The sequence below is a fragment of the Narcine bancroftii genome, chromosome 9 (genome assembly GCF_036971445.1).
Source record: "Narcine bancroftii isolate sNarBan1 chromosome 9, sNarBan1.hap1, whole genome shotgun sequence".
NCBI classification, from domain to species: Eukaryota; Metazoa; Chordata; class Chondrichthyes; order Torpediniformes; family Narcinidae; genus Narcine; species Narcine bancroftii.
Window position 1 is genome coordinate 69,928,178 of NC_091477.1, and position 19,805 is coordinate 69,947,982.

The 19,805-nt window shown below is 41.4% G+C and overlaps 1 protein-coding gene across 2 annotated transcripts in view; it reads left to right on the forward strand.

Annotated features, from left to right (window-relative positions):
• Positions 1-268: 268 nt before the first annotated feature.
• Positions 269-19,805, forward strand: part of stk25b (serine/threonine kinase 25b) — a 96,512-nt gene continuing 76,975 nt past the window's right edge. The window contains exons 1-2 of one of the 2 annotated variants that reach the window (XM_069896362.1): positions 269-500; positions 615-734. In XM_069896362.1, coding sequence (XP_069752463.1) covers positions 465-500; positions 615-734 — 156 coding nt within the window. In that variant the 5' untranslated portion in view covers positions 269-464. The remainder of the gene's footprint in view (positions 501-614; positions 735-19,805) is intronic. The other variant, XM_069896363.1, reaches the window with a different exon arrangement.

A 19,805-nucleotide genomic window follows, 5' to 3' on the forward strand; every position in this document is an offset into this window, starting at 1 on the left:
TGGGGGCCGGGGGATTGGGGATTAAATCCCCCTTGGAGAAACTATGTCAACGGTTCTTTCTCCCCACGGAGACTCATCCCCCATCATTTCAGGAGGCAACCTCAGCTGGTTCGGGCAGAGGGGTGGAGAGGGGAGGGGAGCGGCCTACCCGAGCGGGAGGGAAGGAAATCTCCGCGCCGTCGCGGGGCGTGCCGGGAGACGTAGTCTCGCCGGGGGCCGAGCGGAGCGGCGGCGGGCGGGATCGGGAACTCCGACTCCCAGCGCGCTCCGCGGCGCGCGCGCTTGCGCAGTCGGCGGGCAGCGGGAGGGCTGGAGACCCAAACAGTGAGGCGCTGACGGGGTTTTTCTCTCTCTCTTCCGCGGAGGTTCGAGGCGGCCTTCGGAGGGAAGCGATGTCTCCTTGGGCCTAGGTGGAGAGGTTTGCGCTGCAGCCCTCGGACCAGCAGCGCGGCCCGACAGGCCCCATGGAAATGGCTCACATTCGAGACTTCAGTTTACAGGTAGGAACAGAGGCGGCTACTGGCGTTTCCTTGGCTGTGGCTGTGGCTGGTCCAGGGGTTATTTTCTCTCTCTCTCTCCCCCCCCCCCCCTCCCGCCTCCTCCCTCACAAATAGACGCCTCAAGACTCCCATTTTGGTCAAGACCAAGTGCAGCCGGACGACGTGCCGATCTGGCTGCCACGTGTGGGGGTGAAGCCGCCTGATTGGAGCCCACCGAAGGCGACCCCGGTTCAGGTCGGTAGTTCCCAAGTGCCCCCTCCCTCCCTCCCTCCCTTTCTATCCCCGAACCTTGTCGTAAAAGTCACCACCAGTCGTGTGTTTATTTACTGGTTGAAACGTCCTACAAATGTGTGTCTTTAGAGTGATAAGAACTGAACAGTGTTTTTATCACCCTAATTTGATAAATGATTGGAAATCCATTCCAGTACTTTTTATTTTAGCCAACCTACAGAATTCACCTGGTCCATGAGTTCTCATTATCTCAACTGTCCATTGCATTCCAGTCGGTGGGGGGAGGGGGAGGGGGAGGGGGGGAAGGGGAATTGCTATTTATATCAAGATGTTTTACAAGCCATCCAGACAACTCAACCTGTGTTTTAAGTACAGCTGGTAGTGCAACAAAAAAAAACAGTTAGATAGTGCAGAGGCATCATCTCATACCAGTGACGGGTTCATTCATGAGTCGGATAACAGCAGAAAAGAAACTCGTTGACCTGGAGGTTTGTATTTTCCACTTTATCTTTTCTGCTGGAAGAAATTGGGGGGTGGGAATTAAAAACATGGTACTGGAGAGTGGTGACACTTTGCGAACTGTTCCTTGCAGATTTTCCATTCATCTTCATTGGCTAGCTGCACAATTGGATTGGCCACTGGCAATAATTTTCACATGCTCACGTACAGGACTGACGGCAGCTTCTTCTCCCTGGTTTGAATGTCATCAGTTCTGTTCTTGCGCTAAATGTCTTCATTATTTGATAAAATACAACTTCGCTCATTGCAGTCAGTTCAACATTATTTCTTGTTGATCCTGTTAGTTGGGAAGCTGGTGATTATTACATAAATCAAATCCAGGTCCTATGGCATTAAATCAAAACCCCAATCATGGAAGACCAATTATGATGAATGTTTAATCACGTCTGTTAAAAAGGCATACTCAAAGTTTTTATACTGACATTTGAAAATGCATCAAAAGTATCTTTTACATAGAGCCTTCAAGGCAGATTATATCTGGATTTCTTACACTTCACTTACCTGCATGAATTCAAAAACGGTGGATCTGCATCTCCATTTCCTTCTTTCCACATAGGCACCTTTTGTCAGAAGTGACGCAAAGTCACATCGTCTCCTGCCTAAATGGATGAGTGCTAAAACTGGTTTGAAAGGGGGATGGCTAATGATGCAATGATGTCCTTAGCTTGCAACCAAAAGATTTCAAGCACTCTCATCATTTTAACAACTGCAACATATTAAACTGGATTGTTAGTTGGGTGTATACACTAAACCCCGAAACAGAAGCACTGTTTTGACCAATTGTCCTTGGCACATTGAAACTTATCCACGATGACACCCTGTTCTACATCTGCACTGGGAAATAAAGTGGGGGGGCTCAGCAGATGAGTAAACATCCATGGAGAGAAATGAATAGTCAACTTTTTGGGTCACGACTATTCCTCTCCATTGATGCTGCCTGACCTGCTGAGTCCCTCCAGCCTGCCTTTGGTCTCAAGATTCTAGCATCTGCAATTTTTGTGTATCTCTGGGAAGTAATCAGCATCTAAAGTCGCTAAGGGAGATGGTGAAGTGTCAATAATATAAGCATAACCGTTTACAGATGCCATTTAAAATGCCAAAACCAGGGGCTTAATTAATTCCTGGTGGAAAAAAAACTACAAAGTTACTTGGAGAAGCGCGAGGTGTCAGTTTAATTGATTAGGATGGCGTACTTCTCAGGTGGGAATGATGTTCTAGGGAGAGGTGTTCAGCGGAGTGGTATTCGGGAGGTAATGCTGCTCAGGGGAGTGATGTCGGGGGGCGGGGGGGTGATGATAGAGAAAATGATGTTCAGGGAGAGTGATGTTCTCTGAGACACATAATGGCCCTGAAGACTTCTTTCTGTCACAAACTGCCTGGTGCGCATGTACTACATCATAGCAGAGAACGATGCTGCTGTGAATCATGTCCTGCCCCTTTTTCCCCGGGAAACTAGATCCCTCTGTAAAAGGACTCAGCAGTGTACATGCTGAATCCATCTTTCAGATTTCTTTTTTGCATAGATCATGAGTTGGGCAATAAGGTGGCTTCTCTATGTAAAAAGGGTTGTTGATACCAAGGATACCATTATGATGGGCAACAGCATTCAATTGGTGTAAATTTGATTATGAATTTATCATAACATGATCTGCAGAAGGGGCTTGTAACTATGTGGATAAAAGACAAGAGTTTAAGATAATTACCATGTTCCAAGATCAATCTCTGATCAATCTGTTGAGTGTGGCTATACAAGTAATCTCAGATCCCTTCAGTGTTAGTTAAACCATAACCAATGCTATTGAACATTTTGGTCCTTATTGATGATTGTGAAAAGTCAAAACACTGTTAAAACACTGCACTTTGTTGAAACCGATCCGATGATGTGCCTTATGGGTCTTTTGGAACAGAAAGAGCAGCATAGAAACTGCTTCTTCAACCCACCAAATATGCACCAACCATCAAGAAACCATGCACTCATGCTACACTGATCCCATTTTATTTTATCTTTTATTGTATGATGAGGTAAAATATAGTTACAGAATAAGTGTATCACAGCCTCTTCTATGTTTAACCTTCTCTGGTTTGGGTAAAGCATGACAGCTGCTCAAGTTGGTGAATGGGGAACAAAAGGTTGAATTGAGTTGCAGCTGATCCAAAAAAAACTGAAAATTCTGAAATAAAAACAAAATGTTGGGAACGCAGAATTGAGGAGGGAGAAACATCTTAGGTTGTTACCTTTTTATCTCTTCCACAATGCTGCTCAGTATTTGAATTTTCAATTTTTATATTGGCAAACACTGTCACACAGGGCCTTTTTGTCAGCCTTTAATAAATAATTCATCCTAAAAAAAATTTGAGCTATGATAGATATTTAATTGGGTACGATCGATCAGGAAATTTTCTATAGCTTATTATTAGTTTATTTCAAACAGTGTTGTCTGATTAAAAATGTTGGTGTGGCTCTGGCAGCAATATTTTAATAAAAGCAAAAAATGTATGAATATATTCTTCAGTTCAAACCTCTGGGTTTCAAATTCTGGCTGGAATTTATCATGCCATGTAACTTGGGGGGGGAAACAAGAAGGTCTCCAGGTACTTATCTCTAGACTCCAATAATTTTAATACAATTGAAGTTAAGATAATTGATCTTCATCCCTTGCTGCCTTGAGAAATAGGACTAGACAAAGCAAATACATGCACATGAGAAAATAAACTGAAATAATGTGAATTTAACACCCTTCAATGGTACCATTTGTTTTGTTGCGAATTAGTTAATATTAATTTTAAGATCCTAGCCAGGTTACCTTTTCCTTCATCAATCAACTGATGCAAAGTAATTATGCAACATGTCTGCCTTTTCTCTCTATACAGAATACTGGTCTATGTTTATTGCTCCTAGCCCCATTATTGTATTAAAAAATGCACACAGATTGAGTAGGGGCTTCATAGAAGTAGAGGAAACCATAAGCAGTCTGGAGAAAGGTCATGCAGTGGACGTTGTATATTTGGACTTTCAAAAGCCCTCGGACAAGGTGGCACATAAGGCTGCTTAATAAGATGAGAACCCATGGAATTACAGAAAAGATACTATCATAGGTAGAACATTGGCTGATCGGCGGGAATGAGAGTGGGAATAAAGGAATCCTATTCTGGTTGGCTTTCGGTTTACCAGTGGTGTTCTGCAGGGGTCGGTGTTGGGGTGCGGTGTGGAGAATTTTTGGAGGGTTCAAGAAGTGACAAGTCTAAACACAGTTTAACCACAGACAAGGATTTGTATTTACTTGCGGGAAAGTTGCAACAGGGATCTCACACACACTCTCTCTCACTTCATGCGGGTTGGACGCTGGTTAATCACTGATAATCACATCTCCCAATAAATCATTGATAACACTGGACAACGAAGATTTTGCTTCCTGAACACTTTTGGGTTTATTTTATGGATTTTGGGCTGCTGATCACAAAAATCACCTTAAAATGTTACTATTACTTTTTTAGATATAACCTATTTTTGTGATTTTTTTTTTTCTCTCATATTTGTCTACTAGTATATTGCCCAGAAGGCAAGCCCTTTTGGTCAGTCCAAGCGTGCCTGGACATGCATTCAGTGTAGGTGCTATGCAAATATAGTCTTGGGTCTCGACATGCTTAGTCAGGATAGATGTAGACAGGCTATAAAAGCAGCTGGTGTATACATATGCTGTGCATTACATTAATATAGATTAAATGTGTGTTGATGCACATATTCAGACAATAGCATAGTTCTGTACTTTTATTTATTGCATTTGTACTTGGACTTCTTCCCTGCTGATCTTGGTGCAGTCAGTGACGAACATGGTAAAATATATCTAGACAACAAGAATCGATCAATGTGATGAAACATGCTAAATTCAGTAAAAGTTAATGGACAGAGTAGATGTGGCAAAGTTGTTTCCCATGGGGAGTTGAGGACATGAGAGCACAACTTTGGGATTGAATAGTGCTCATTTAAAACAGATATGGAAGAATTTCTTTAGCCAGAGTAGTGAACCTCTGGCATTTGCTACCACAGGCAGCTGGTAGTCCCCGACTTATGACTGTAATTGGTCATAATTGGTCGAATTGGTCATAATTCAGAATGGTTGTAAGTTGGGGACAGCCAGGAGCTGGGACATAGAGCTGCCGCGGGGAGTGGCGACCACTGTATATCGTATTTTTAATACAAAATATGTACTTGTACAGTAGTTTTAGTAAAGATTTTTTTAAAAATTTGGTCATATGTGCAGGTGGACATAACTTGCGTAGGTCAGAAGTCGAAGACTACCTGTATTAAGATATCTGAATGGTTGGTATCAAAGGTTATGGGGAGAAGGCAGGGGAGTGAGCGTGAATGGGACAGCTCATGATAGAATGGTGGAGAAACTCGATGGGCCAAATGGCTTATTTCTGCTCCTATATCTTGTAGTCCAAAACCACTTTTCAGTCTGTAGAGATAGCTCCGAGCTTTTGGCTGGCTGCCACTTTGATTCTGTTCACCACTCCACTCCTTTTGATTTCCCGCAGTGTTGCAATGAAGTTCAATCTAAAGGAATACCACCACCTCTCTGACTTGGCACATGGCAGCTTTCATAGCTCAAAGTTGAATTCAACAACAAATAATCAGTATTCCTTGTTTGATGTAGTTCTATCAAATACCTCTCCCTTGCATTTTAGATTTTGTTCAGCAACTTCCACCTGCACTTCTGGTCACACTCTTTACCAAACACTTTCAGATGGCATCTTCACCATTTGGGTAATTCAGTCTTTTCTATATGCCACAGTAGCAAGGCTACATCAGACCCACATCAAATTTATTGTCATATGATTGAACAAGTACTATCTAATGAAACATTGTTCTCCAGTCTTCAGTGCAAAACATGCAGACACACAACCAGACATAACACACATACAGACAAATAATACACATGCAGTACAAGTATTACATCTAAAAAATATATATATTTCTTTGTACAGTTGAAAGTCTCGGATGGTTAGTGTGAGCAGTTCCTTTGGTCATCCAGCATTCTCACTGCCCATGGGAAGAAGCTCTTCCTCAGCCTGGTGGCGCTGGCTCTGATCCTCCTGTATCTCTTCACCGTCAGGAGCAGCAGAAAGATGCTGTGTGCAGGATGGAATGGGTCCTCAATGATTTTGCATGCCCTCTTCTGACAATAATACCGGCAGATCACGCCAATGGGGTGGAGGGAGACTCCAGTGATCCTCTCTGCCACTTTTATGGTCCTATGCATTGACTCTCCCCCCCCCCCATTCCATTTCTCTGCAGCTACTACCACACTGTGACGCAACTGTACAGGACACCCTTGATAGAGCTCCTATAAAAGGTTGACATTAATGGTGGCCAGTAGCCTTGCTTGCTTCAGTCTTCTCAGGAAGTACAGTTGCAGTTGTGCCTTCCTGTTGTTGAGTGTCCATGATAGATCACTAGTTAAGAGAACCCCAAGGAACTTGTTGCTCTCCACTCTCTCTACTGCAGAGTTGTTGATGTGTAGTGCAGGGTGGTCGTTCCTGGTCCTCCTGAAGTCCACAATCATCTCCTTCATCTTGTCCACACTGAGATTCTCACACCATTTCATGATATTTTCCACCTCTTAGTAGTGTGATTCATTGTTGTTGCTGATAAGGCCGATGACTGTTGTGTCATCCGCAAACTTGATGACTCTGTTGGAGCTGGATCTGTAGCGTGAACAGGAGTGGGCTGAGCACACAGCCCTGAGGTGCGCCAGGGCTCAGCATGACGGCTCTTGATATTCTGCTACTGACCTGGACAGCCTGTGGTCTTTCTGTTATGAAATCCAAGATCTAGTTACAGAGAGGACAGCTTTTCCACCAGCCTCTGGGGGATGATCGTATTAAACCCTGAGCTGAAGTCAATGAACAGAAGTCTGGCGTATGAGACGTTGTTCTCCAGGTGGGCCAGGTGAAGCGATAAGGCTTGAAATTATGGTCACCAATTTATGGGAAATAAACCATTGCACTGAAAAAGGTGTGAAATATATTTGTAAATTTTATCAGAAAAGATTGGATTGGCTGGATTCATTTTTTTTTAATGTGGAGGAGAAAAGGCTGAAAGGAGATTTGAATATATAATGGAGTAGATAGGAGTTCCTGATTCTACTTTAAATAGCAGAGGGGTCAAAACAGAGGGCATAGATTTAAATGATCTGGAAGATGGATTAGTGAGAATCTGAGTTGGGGGTGGGCTATAACTCACTTCCTGGAAAAGTAGAAATCTTCAATGCATTCAAATAGTTCTTGAAAAATCATAACATGACTGCAGACTTGTGCTGGAAAGTGCAATTAAGATAGAACAATGACAGAATGGCCTCTTATTGTACATTTTCCACAATTCTCTTAAATTCCACTCTATCACAGATCTCATCCTATTCTGCACCTTCCCTTACACTTCTCAAATCTCAACTTCCCCAGTTCTGATGAAATATTGGTTAGTTTTTCTCTTCTCCACTGATGCTTCCTGACCCACAAATTATTTCTGACTTTTTTCTTTTTACCTTCCATAATTTTGATGGGAAATTTCTTTCCCTACTCTTGGATCTCTTTTGTCCCTAGTTGTATCTCTCTCAGCAGCAGATATCTGTGTTTTTACATTTTTGTATGCTTTTTCTTTTATTTTTACATAATCCCTATTTTGTAATGCATTGTTCTTGGTTGTTAGTGTATTGCTTTCTTAGAAAAATAAATAATTGCATTACTCTGAATGCCTTCCATTCATACTTTTTCACCCATTCACTTTTGTTCAGTTTATGTTGGGCAATTTCATTCCATTGATGTCAGCCTCACCTAAATCTGTCTTCACAATTGATTTCATGTTGGATTTAATCATGTTATTGCCATTATTAGATCAATGGTAATGTAGTGTGAGGTTAATTACATCTGGAATTGTAACTAAATCCATTGTAGTTTGCATTCCCCCAACTTGGTGAAACATAGTTGCATCCTTCTTCATGCCCTTTTAGCCAATCCATAGTCTGCAAAGCGGTGGGTGACTGTCTCCACCCCATCTCAGTAATCTCAAAGGGGATGAAGAAGGATTGGGAGGGCTCATCGCCCTGCCAGCCAGACCAAACCCTGGTGCTTATTAAAGAGCTCTGGCAATGAGGCATTCTGTCAAATGATCTGGATAGTGCTCAAGAAACTACCCCACAGTATCTATCCAATCCTTGTCCCTCAGTGTCTGCGGGTTGTTCCTTGCTGATAACTGCCTGTCAGACTTTTGTCAAATGAGCTTATCTAGAAAATCTTTTGTACAAAGGATAGGCATGGTGACATGTCCAAGGGAGTTGGACACTGACAGGGTCCTTATTACAGTTCATCCCCAGCAGCAGCAGATCAGAGGATTCTGATTTACGGGCTGTTCCTGGGGAAGCACGCAGTAATGTCCAGAGCTACTGAAAGATCATAAACTCGATGAAAGACTGCCCAAAACTTGTTGATCTTCCAGCCCAATACGATGTTAGTGAGGGAATGCAGCCAACTGAGACTGAAGGGGAGACCCTCAAACATTGAAGGGGAATTAGCAAATTAGAAGATTAATTTTGCAATGTCCTGTATGGAATGTGTATATGAATATGACACTAAGGGTGCAAAAATAATTTTGCACTATTCCCTTTTATAATTTTTAATTTAGACATACAATACTTTTAGCAGCCCATGAGGCTGTGCCGCCTAATTACACCCAATTAACCTACAAACCTTGGTACATTTTTGAATGACGAATAAAATTTATTTTAGAAAAAATATTGCAGAAAATTCAAGAAATTTCCTACATATTAAGCATATTGCAGATTGATTTCACTGGTATGAAAAATTGAAAACATCATTATGCCACATCCTTAAGTGAATTTATTTTTCTCCTCATAATGTTTCCTCTGCCTGCTTACCTCCTGTCATTTAAGTGTCTTCATTCTCATTCACTGAAGTTCCACCACATCTACCTTTCCCTCAGTTTTTTTTCTGCAATTTATTTAGGTTCTGATATTAACCAAATTTCTGTGTTTCAAAATGACTATCATGTCATACCATCCAAGTTAAATTTGCACTTGCAGTTATTTAATAATTTTCCTTCTGCTCCATACATTTGCTTTTGTTATTCTATACAGTAATTGGCTGCCATTGGTTTAAATTGCATTTTTTGGTTTGCACCCAAGCCTCATCTGTCCAACTGTTTCTTGTTTTCACCTGCTGAAGAGGAAATGATTGGATGTTTGTGATGCATTCCAATAAGCCAAAATGTGTTGGAAATCCTTTCTGTTGAATGGCGTGATTTTGTTTTTGTAATTCTTTATTTATCGTACTATGAACTATATCAACCAATGTATTTACAGATGCATCTCTAAATATTCAGTGACATTTTCTCTTTTTTTAATCCCATCCCTCCCTTCCCACCCCCTCCAAAAATAGTAAATATTAGACATATAAAATACAATAAAACAATATCTTTATACAAAAGGAATTCAAACAAAAAAGATGCATCATCTACTTATTCGCATTAAATCTGATCGTCTTTATGTTCGTATCGTTTTAGGTGGTGGTGGTCCAAGGCCTGCTTTTTCTGCCATGTTCCATATATGGTTCCCAGGTTTCCCCAATCATTATAACTTTGTTTTTTAAATTATATGTGATTTTTTTTTTCCCAATGGGATACACTTAAACTTGGTTAAATATTCCATTAATGTTTTTAGTCATTTAGTCCAACGTGACTATCTTGTATCTTTATTTTCACATCTTTTCCACCTCTTCACCACCTCCATCCCTTTTTTCATTACTGTTTTTTAAGTTTTCCTTTTTAATCTCAATATATGACAACACATTTAAGACATGAAATCCCCTAACAATCCCCACAAGCAATAACCCTTTAACCCCAAATTAACCTCCCCTCCTTGGATTGCCTCCTGTCCCTTGACGGCAACCACAACTCCCCTTTCCGTTTGGTTTGTGAACTTACTCGCAAGCGTCAACCGATTTCGCAGTGACCCTTATTCTCCCCACCCAGCCCCCCCCCCAGAGAACATTATTTTCCTATACTTATAACAAAGCATTTTTTATCCTTCTTCCCCCTTCTCTTATCCATCTTTAAATCTTTATATATACATTATCTTTACTTTATATTTATTGCATATTTTTGTATATTTTCTTGCCAGTTATCCTTCTTGTCACTCCTCCTCCTCTCTTCTCCTGTCCTGCAAATGTTCAGCAAATTCTTGGGCTTTCTTTGAGTCTGAGAACAGTCTATTCGTTCCCCAGGAATGAATACTTTGAGTACTGCTGGATATCTTAATATAAAGTTATACCCTTTCTTCCATAAGATTGTTTTCGCCATGTTGAAATCCTTCCTCTTCTTTTAAAGTTCAAAGCTTATGTCCAGGTAAAAAAATATTTTTTGTCCCTTATATTCCAACGGCTTATTGTCTCCCCTAGCCTTCTTTCTTGCCTGCTCCAATATGTTTTCTCTTGTCATATATCTTAGAAATTTTACCAATATGGATCTCGTTTTTGATGTGGCGATTTTGGAACTAGCGCTCTATGCGCCCTATCGATTTCTATTTCTTCATGTGAATCTGTCGTTCCCAGCACCTTCGGGATCCATCCTTTTATAAATTCCTTCATATCTGACCTTCTTTCAGGCCCACTATTTTTATGTTGTTTCGCCTACTGGAGTTTTCCAATTCATCAATTGTTTGTGACAATAAATCTTGTCTCTTTATTTTTTCGGACTTTTCCAACTTCCATCTTAAATCATTTATCTCCATTTCTACAGCAGCTTCTCATTCCTCCACATTTTCTACTCTTTTCCCTATTTCATTCATGACCAACTCAAAGCTTTGCATTCTGTCTTCAGCTCTTTTCGTTTTTCTTTTGATTGAACTAAATTCTAATGATAGCCATTCTTTTAATGAACACATTTGTTCTTCGAAAACGGCTTCATCTAAACTTTGTCCTATTTTACCTTCTTCTTTCCTTTGAAATTCTTGGTGGTCTTCCTTCTCTTCTTCTTTGTCTGTATCTATGCCTGTGTCATCCTTTTCTCTATATCTTTGTATCTTCATCCTTCTCTGGTGAGCTGCTTCTGTATCATTACTGGGCCTCCAGCTGGTGTGTCTCTTGTTGTTGGGCCTCCCGCTGCGGGTCGACCCGTTGTTGGGCCTCCCGCTGCGGGTCGACCCGCTGCTGGGCCCCCCCGGCGGTCGCCCCTTTGCCGCTCATCCTCTTCCCACCCTTCGTTTTCGTTCTCTTTCTCACTATTCCTCTTTTCTTCTTTTACTTCCCCCAGCCGAACGCCCTGATACTGGGCGTCTCTCAGATGGCTGCTCCACAGCTGGCCACTCCTCAGCTGAGTCCCCCTCCCGTCGGCGTTTACATTTTCTTTTACTTGCGCATGCGCAACTCTTCTTGGATCTGAGAGCCATTTTTGAAGTCCGCCTGTTGGGAGGACAGCGCTCCTCTGGGGACTCACCATCATCGAAGATCGGCCGCTCCTCTCCACGGTGGCTCTCTGCTCCGACGTGCAGGTAAGGCCTTCTTTCTTCTCCAGTGATTTTCCTTCTTCCCTTTTCTCTGTTATTCTTTTTCTCCTTTGGGTGCCACCTTCTGTCTCTTCTCGGTAACTTTATCTTTCTATTCCTGTATTTTATGTTTATTGTGCTCTGTTTTTTCACTTTTTTTCCTTTTCTCTGGAGAGGGCTGTTTCCACCCGACCAGCCACTACTCCATCACGTGACTCCTCCTCTCGAATGGTATGATCTTGAGAAATCTCATTATTGAGCCACAGCAGCACATAGTTGTGGTCATAGATATTAAATCCACAACATATTGTTCCAAACCTCTAAATTTAAGGAATCATCAAGCCAATTGGATGGAAAAGGGTTTTAAAGCACATGATTGATGTTTTTTGCTGGCAAGGGGTCACATCAGTGAAGACAATTCCCTTTGTCTGAATTGAAAAAATCAAGTTCTGACAACATTCTGGTTCAATCAAGAGCTTAATCCTGTGTATGTGACCCATTTTACCTGGTGGAATTGTGTTAGAGTTAGAATTACTGACTTGAACTGATTTACAAACGATCAAGGTTTCTAATTGGATAATGTTCTCGTAAGGGAGTTCAAAGAAGAAAATTTGCAGATGCTGGGGTTGAGTGCAATGCACAAATAGCTGGAGAAACTCAGCAGGTCACACAGGTTCCATAAGTAAAGGGTAACTAACATTTAGGGCCTGGGCCCTTCATCAGGTATCCAAAGAGTTTGATGTGATTCAGCAGGAATAATAAGATTTTGTTCATAAAATATTTAGGGTTCAAAGCAGTAATTGCTACCATCTCCCAATGTCAAGGAAACCTTCAGCTTTGGCAAATCTGTTCAGTTGGTTACTTTTAAAGTTACCCATATCTTTGAGAGGAATGTTGGCAATGTAGGTAATGTGGTTGAATGTTATAGAAAATAGTATGTGGATTTTCAGGCAGAGAATTATCAATGTAAAATTGGTAAAATCAATTTTCTATATTCTGTGCGCATATGAATACAATTTCATGTATTTTTACATATATTATGGTTGCATACACTATTCATTTGGTTAGGTAGTTACTTCCCTGTGTGACAGATTATAGATATGTTTTTGGGAGATAAATTAGGGCAGGCATTTTAGTGTAAGTCACATACAAACACTTTAAAAGAGATCTTATTTAAAATACTGGAGCTCTGCTCATGCTAGACAGGCTGGTGCCAAGAGCCTTTGCAAAATCTTTGGAGAGTGCCCAAGAGACTTCATTAACAGATTGTTGCTTACAAAAAGGCAACAGATGAAAGAACTTGTCTGGAGCCACAGGCTCTTTGGAGTGAAACTTGTTGTTCTAAGAGGATCATGTGGTTTTGCAAGCAGAGAGAGAGAGTAAAATAGGCTATCTCTCAGAGAGAGAGAGAGAGAGAGAGAGAAAATCAGTTCTGCAGTTTTACAGTCAGCAACAACAACTGAGACTGGAACAGGACAAGCTGGCAAGCTTGTGGAAAACCCCATTTGGAAGACAGGTTTTGAGTCAAAGCCTGGTCAAAGCCCTTGAGGTTCCTGCAAGAGGAGAGGTCTGGCTGCCTAATGTTTCACTTGAAATAAGTGAAACAAAAAGGAACTCTGTGGTGACCTGAAAGAAAGTGGTTATCATCTGGAGAACCCTGATGGGGCAAGTTTCTTCGATAAGACACTGAAGTGGCTGATTAAAAGGAATCAGTTGTGGATGACCAGTGAACAACAAATCTCTCCCTGAAAATTGACAAGAACCTTCCTGAGTGGTTACCATTTATCTTACAAGTACCAAAGCCTGGTGAACTTCATAAATGTTAAATTCTGTGCACTGTATAAGAATTGCCTGCAACATGTAATCTTGGAGGAATGAGAAGTGAGATTGGTCTGTGAATCAAATAACTTTTCTAAACTTACACACACATTACATACATGTGCACTTAGAATTAGTTAATAGTGATAAGATAAAGTGTGATCTTGTTTTCATGTTTTGTTTAAGTAACTATTTGTCTTGGTGAATATCTATTGCTGCTGGGTTTTGGGGTCCTCTGGGCTCGTACCACCTGGACAATACAAACTAGGGCCCAACTAATTGCAGTTCCTTAATGTTGTTTGCTGTGTTTTCTTGGTATAATTATTTTGTTAATTCCTTTGAGATTGATGTGATCCTTCTGCAAACCTTGGAATCTTATCATTATACTGTGAAAAAAATTTGCTGAGTGTTAGTTTGATTTTTTAAATATGTTTATGGATTCAATGGGGCAGTAATCAGAGAAGTGCCTATTGAGCAATTTACTTTGGGTGCATTCAACAAGACTTTGTAATGTTGCCACAGCATGTTTGTCCCTGGTCCATGAAATGTGTTATCTCTTGCTGGGGTTATAGCCATTGTTCTACATTAATCATTTTGCTGCTAACACCATTCCCTGAAAAGGGTCCGTAATCACCATCTTAACAATTGCTGTTTGTACAACTTTTGAGATTTATAAACAGCTTGATATCCTTGACCTTGACAAAATGTGTATTAAGTTTAGTTCAAGAAATAAGTAATATGACTTGAATGTGTTTAGCATATTTCTCACCCACAATACTTAAATTACTTCAGATCCAATTGTGCTTTTGAAGGTCACTGTTATAATGGAGATTAAGTATGAACGATTTCAAACTAGAGAGTGAGTATAACAACTTTGTTTGCATAGCATCTTGTAAATTAGTAAAAAATTCAAGATCACTTTCAACCCCATTCTCTTGCCTTCTCCCTGTAACCTTCTTAATCAAGAACCTAACCATCTCTGTCTTAATCATACCCAATGACTTGGCCTCTTCAGCTGTCCATGGCAACAAATTCCATAGATTCACTACCCTCTGGGTTTAAAAAAACCCCTAATTTCTTTTCTGTAGGGATAGCTTTGTATTCTAAATCTGTGCCCTCTGGTCCCACAGTCCCCCACCATAGGAAACATACTCTCCACATCCACTTTATCCAATCCTTTCAATATTTCATACCTTTTAATGAGAGTACCCTCCCTCACTTTTAAAAATTTCAGCGAGTACAGTCCCAGACCCATCAAACATTCCTCGTATGGTAGCCCTTTTATTTCAGATATCATTCTCCTGAACCTTACCTGGACCGTCTCCAGTGCCAATCCTTCGATTAGATAAGGAGCCCAAAATTGATGTCAATGCTTTGTGTGGTCTGACCAATGCAAGGCCTCCACATTGTTTCCCTGCTTCTCTATTCTCTTGAAATGAATGCTAGGATTGCATTTGCTTTCCTTGCCTCGTGCAAGTTAACCTCTGAGGAGTCTTGCACACAGGTTCACAAATCCATCTGCACCTCTGATTTTTGAATTAATTGCCTGATTTGAAAATATTCTATGCCTTATTCCTTCCACCACGGTGTACTTCCCCGCTGATTGTACACTTTCCTACATTGTTCCATCTGCCATTTCCATTCACATTGAGACAAGCTGACTAAGAACCAATAGGCCTTTTACACAGAGCTTGAAAGATGGATTTTCTCCACCTTTGAGCTCTGGGTAAAAAAAAAAAATCGAAGGCAAATTGTGAGGGGGGGGCCCAAACTCTCCCATCTCCGATCTGTCAAGAGGGGTACTGCCAGCGGTGGAGCATAGTGCTCAGTGACCAATCTAAAAGGTATAGCCGTTTTGCCGGGTCGAAATGGGAAGGGCTGATGACGTCGTGATGATATCTTCAGCCCATGACGAAAGTACGGGAAATACAAATTCATTTCGAGTGCGCAGCTGTGACAGTTCCAGGAGTGAATGCTTTCTGTCACAGTTAATGTTGATGCGATAAACGTCCTGCCTCCTTTGCTTCGGGAAGCCAGCTTTTTTGTGCTCAGTGTGAACGGCTTCTCAAGACGGGTCATGTCTATGGAGATGCTGTGCTTTGCAATTTAAAATGGCCTAATGTTTCCTCAACACTACCTGCTGTCTCTGTTTTGTCCGCAAACTAGGCCACAAGACATCAATTTCATCATCTAAATCATTAACATATCACGTGAAAAGAAGCATTCCTAGCAGTGAGCCCTGTGGAACACCACTGATCACTGGCAGCCAACAAGAAAACCTTTTTATCCCTAATTTCTACCTTCTGCCAGTCAGCCAAACTTTTATCCATGCTAATATTTTTCCAATCTCGCTAGGAACCTCTTGCAGTACCTTGTCAAAGGCTTTCCAAAATTCCGAGGAGAGAACACCCACTCCCTCTTTGGCCTTCCTTCAATGAATTACAACAGGTTTGTCAGGAAAGATTTACTCTTGAAGACACCATGCTGACTTGCCTATTTTGCTGTGTGTTCTGAAACCTATCATTACCAATAAATACCAAATTTTAATTTTTTTTAAAAACTTAGACATTTAAAACGGTAATAGGCCATCTTCCCAACCATAGCAGTCAGGCTAACCGCCTATAATTTCCTGCCTTTTACCTCCCTCCCTTCTTAAAGAATAGAATGACATTTGCAATTTTTACATTCTTCTGGGAATGTCCTGATATTGTCTCTGTTTCTGTGGGTAAGCACCTACATTTGTATTGTGATCAAAACTTCCTCTGAAACCAATTTTTCCATATTTACTCTTGCATTCATAATTTTCAACAACTTTTGGACTCTTCTTGAATTACAACACTGAGTGCTATGCTATCTACAAGTTTATTCATGACACCACAGTTGTCGGCAGAATCATAAACGGCAATGAGGAAGTGTGCAGGATGGAGAACAGATCAGCTCGTTGAATGGTTTAACAATAACAAACTTGTCCCCAACATCAGCAAAACCAAGGAGATGATTGTGGACTTCAGAAGGAAGTTAGGGGAACACAATCTATTCCTTATCGAGGGCTCAGTAGTGGAGATGGTCAAGAACTTCAAATTCCTGAGTGTCACATCTCAGAGGATCTGTCCTGGAGTCCAGATTCAATCACAAAGAAGGCTCACCAGCAGCTATATTTTGTGAGGTGTCTGAGAAGATTTGGTATGTCACCGAAGATTCTCGTAAAAATCAACCATGGAGAGCATTCTGGCTGGTTGCATCACTGCCTCGTATGGAGGCACCTACTTTCAGACAAGAATAAACTCCAGAAGATTGTTAACTCAGTCTGCGACATCACAGGCACCAGACTTCACTCCATCAAGGACATCTACATGAGGCGGTGTCTTAAAAAATTGGCTTTTATCCTCAAAGACCCCCATCACCCAGACCATGCCCTCTTTACTCAGGGAACATCAGGGGGAAAAGGTACAGGAGCCTAAACGACAGCTTCTTCCTGAATAATCAATGAACAAAGACACTGCCTTACTTTTCATGCACTATTTTTCTATAGTAATGCTGTAAGATGGTTATAATGTGAAAGTTTGTACTATGATGCTGTCGCAAAACACCGAATTTTATGGCTTGTTCATGACAGTAAATACTGATTTTGAGTATAGTTCAAGCAAGACGACATCTTAGTTCTACTGCTGAAGATGTACTCCAGAACATATTAGCTAAGCTGATGGATAGTTACAACCCAAGCATGCAAGCAAGTGTGCAAAATGTCCCTAATAACACAGAACAAGTTCAATATACTTTGTTATTGCATTATCACAACATAACTGTAGAGCCACTGCCTCTCATTGCCAGAGACTCAGGATTGGTAAGTCGAGATTCAATTTTATGTCATAGTAATAAAACAGTGTCATATTACATGAAAGTTCTTCTCCCTGTTGCAAGGCAGACAGATTTGCCACCGGCACTAATTGCCTAAGCGCCTCTTACAGTCAGATTTACCGTCAGAAAGCAAAGCAAAAGAGAATTCCCCCCAGTCACTGAGTCTCTGTAGATTCTCCTCCAGTGCTAACACAGCCCCTGTAGCCACACAGAAAATTGATTGGCCACTGAGGATTGCCAAAGTATGTTGGAGAGTGGTGGGATCTGGGACCCGTTGATAAGAATATGGGCAGAATTAAAAGATAGGATTAGTTTAGGACTGGTGTAAATTGGTTGAGTTAGCTCATGGGTTTGTTCCTATAGAAACAAGAACTGCAGATACTGGAATCTTGAGTGAAAAAATGAGGCTGGAGGGACTCAGCAGATCAGACAGCATCTCTTGATAGAAATGGTCAGTCAGGATTCTTTGCAGAGAATAAACAGCAAAAATATTTCAGCTACCCTAGGAGCAGTTGGTTTAGCAGGTGGAAGTCAAAGTAAATATATTTAAGACAAGGTTGGATAGATTTTTTGCACAGAAGGGAAATAAAGAGATATGGGAAAAGGCTGGAAGGTGGTGATAAGCCTATCATCTGATCAGTCATGATCTCATTGAATGACGGAGCAAGCTCAACAGGGATGGATGGCCTGCTTCTATTTCTTATGTTCTTATTTTGTATTTCTTATAAACATTGGTCATGACAGAAGTCGATGGCAGGTGAAGATACACGAGATTGCAGATGATAAATACTGTACCATCTGCTGGAAGAACTCAGCAGGGTGAGCAGCAACAGTGGAGAAAAAGGAATGATGAAGTCTTCCACCATGTAATTCTTTTATCCCCACTGATGCTGCTTGTCCAGCTGAGTTCCTTCAGCAAATTCTTTTGGGTTTAATGATAGGTGTTGATTACAGATGCTAAAGATCATGTGGAAGCAGAGGGCGTGGCATGGTAATACAGTACAACTCCGATTATCCAAAATGGTCGGGGCCAACCTTATGTCAGATAAACTTTTCCAGAGAACTGGTCATTTTTTAAAAACAGCCCAGTAACAACAGGAAATTACTTATATCAGTGTTTAAACAATTAAAAAAATGACAAGGGAAGGCTTTTTAAGCATTTAAATAATGTTGAATTATCTCCAAAAAAATGCTGGTCGCTGTTGATCCCCGACCCTGACACATTCCCGCTGCTGACACCCCACAGAGAAACATAGAAAATAGGTGTAGGAATAGACCATTTGGCCCTTCAAGCCTACACCGCCATTCATTATGATCATGGCTGATCAGTTCTCGGTTCCTGCCTTCTCTCCATACCCCCTAATCCCCTTGGCCACAAGGGCCAAATCTAACCTACACTTAAATATTGACAGGGAACCGGCCTCAACTACTTCCTGTGGCAAAGAATTCCACACATTTATCACTCTCTGAGAGAAAAAATTTTTCCTCATCTCAGTCCTAAAAAAACTTCCCCCTTATCCTTAAACTATGGTCCCTGGTTCTGGTTTTTCCCAGCATTGGAAACAACCTTGCTGTGTCTAGTCTGTTTAAACCCTTAAGAATTTTATGTTTCTATAAGATACCCCCCCCCTCAATCTTCTAAATTCCAGAGAATACAAGCCTAGTCTATCCAACCTTTCTTCATATGCGAGTCCCTCCATCCCCAGTATCAGCCTAGTGAACCTTCTCTGCACCCCCTCCAAGGTAAGGATATCCTTCCTCAGATAAGGTGACCAAAACTGCACGCATTACTCCAGGTGTGGTCTCACCAAGGCCCTGTCCAGCTGCAGCAGGATCTCCCTACTCCTGTACTCAAATCCTCTCACTATGAACGGCAGCATACCATTCGCCCTCATCGCCTGCTGCACCTGAACGCCCACTTTCAACGACTGATGCACAGCAACACCCAAGTCTCGCTGCATCTCTCATGTTCCTAAACAGATAACATTTAAATAATAATCCTCTTTCCTGTTCTTACCTCTAAAGTGGATAACCTCCCATTTATCCACATTATACTGCATCTGCCACATCCTGGTCCACTCGCCTAACTTGCCTAAATCACCCTGCACTCTCTGAGCATCCTCCACACAGCTAACCCTGCCACCCAACTTCATATCATCTGCAAATTTCGAGATACTGCTATCTGTTCCCACATCTAAGTCATTGATATATATCGTAAACAACTGCGGCCCCAGCACTGAGCCCTGCGGTTCCCCTCTAGTCACTGGCTGCCATTCTGAAAAGAACCCATTTATTCCTCTTTGTTTCCTGTCCCTCAACCAAT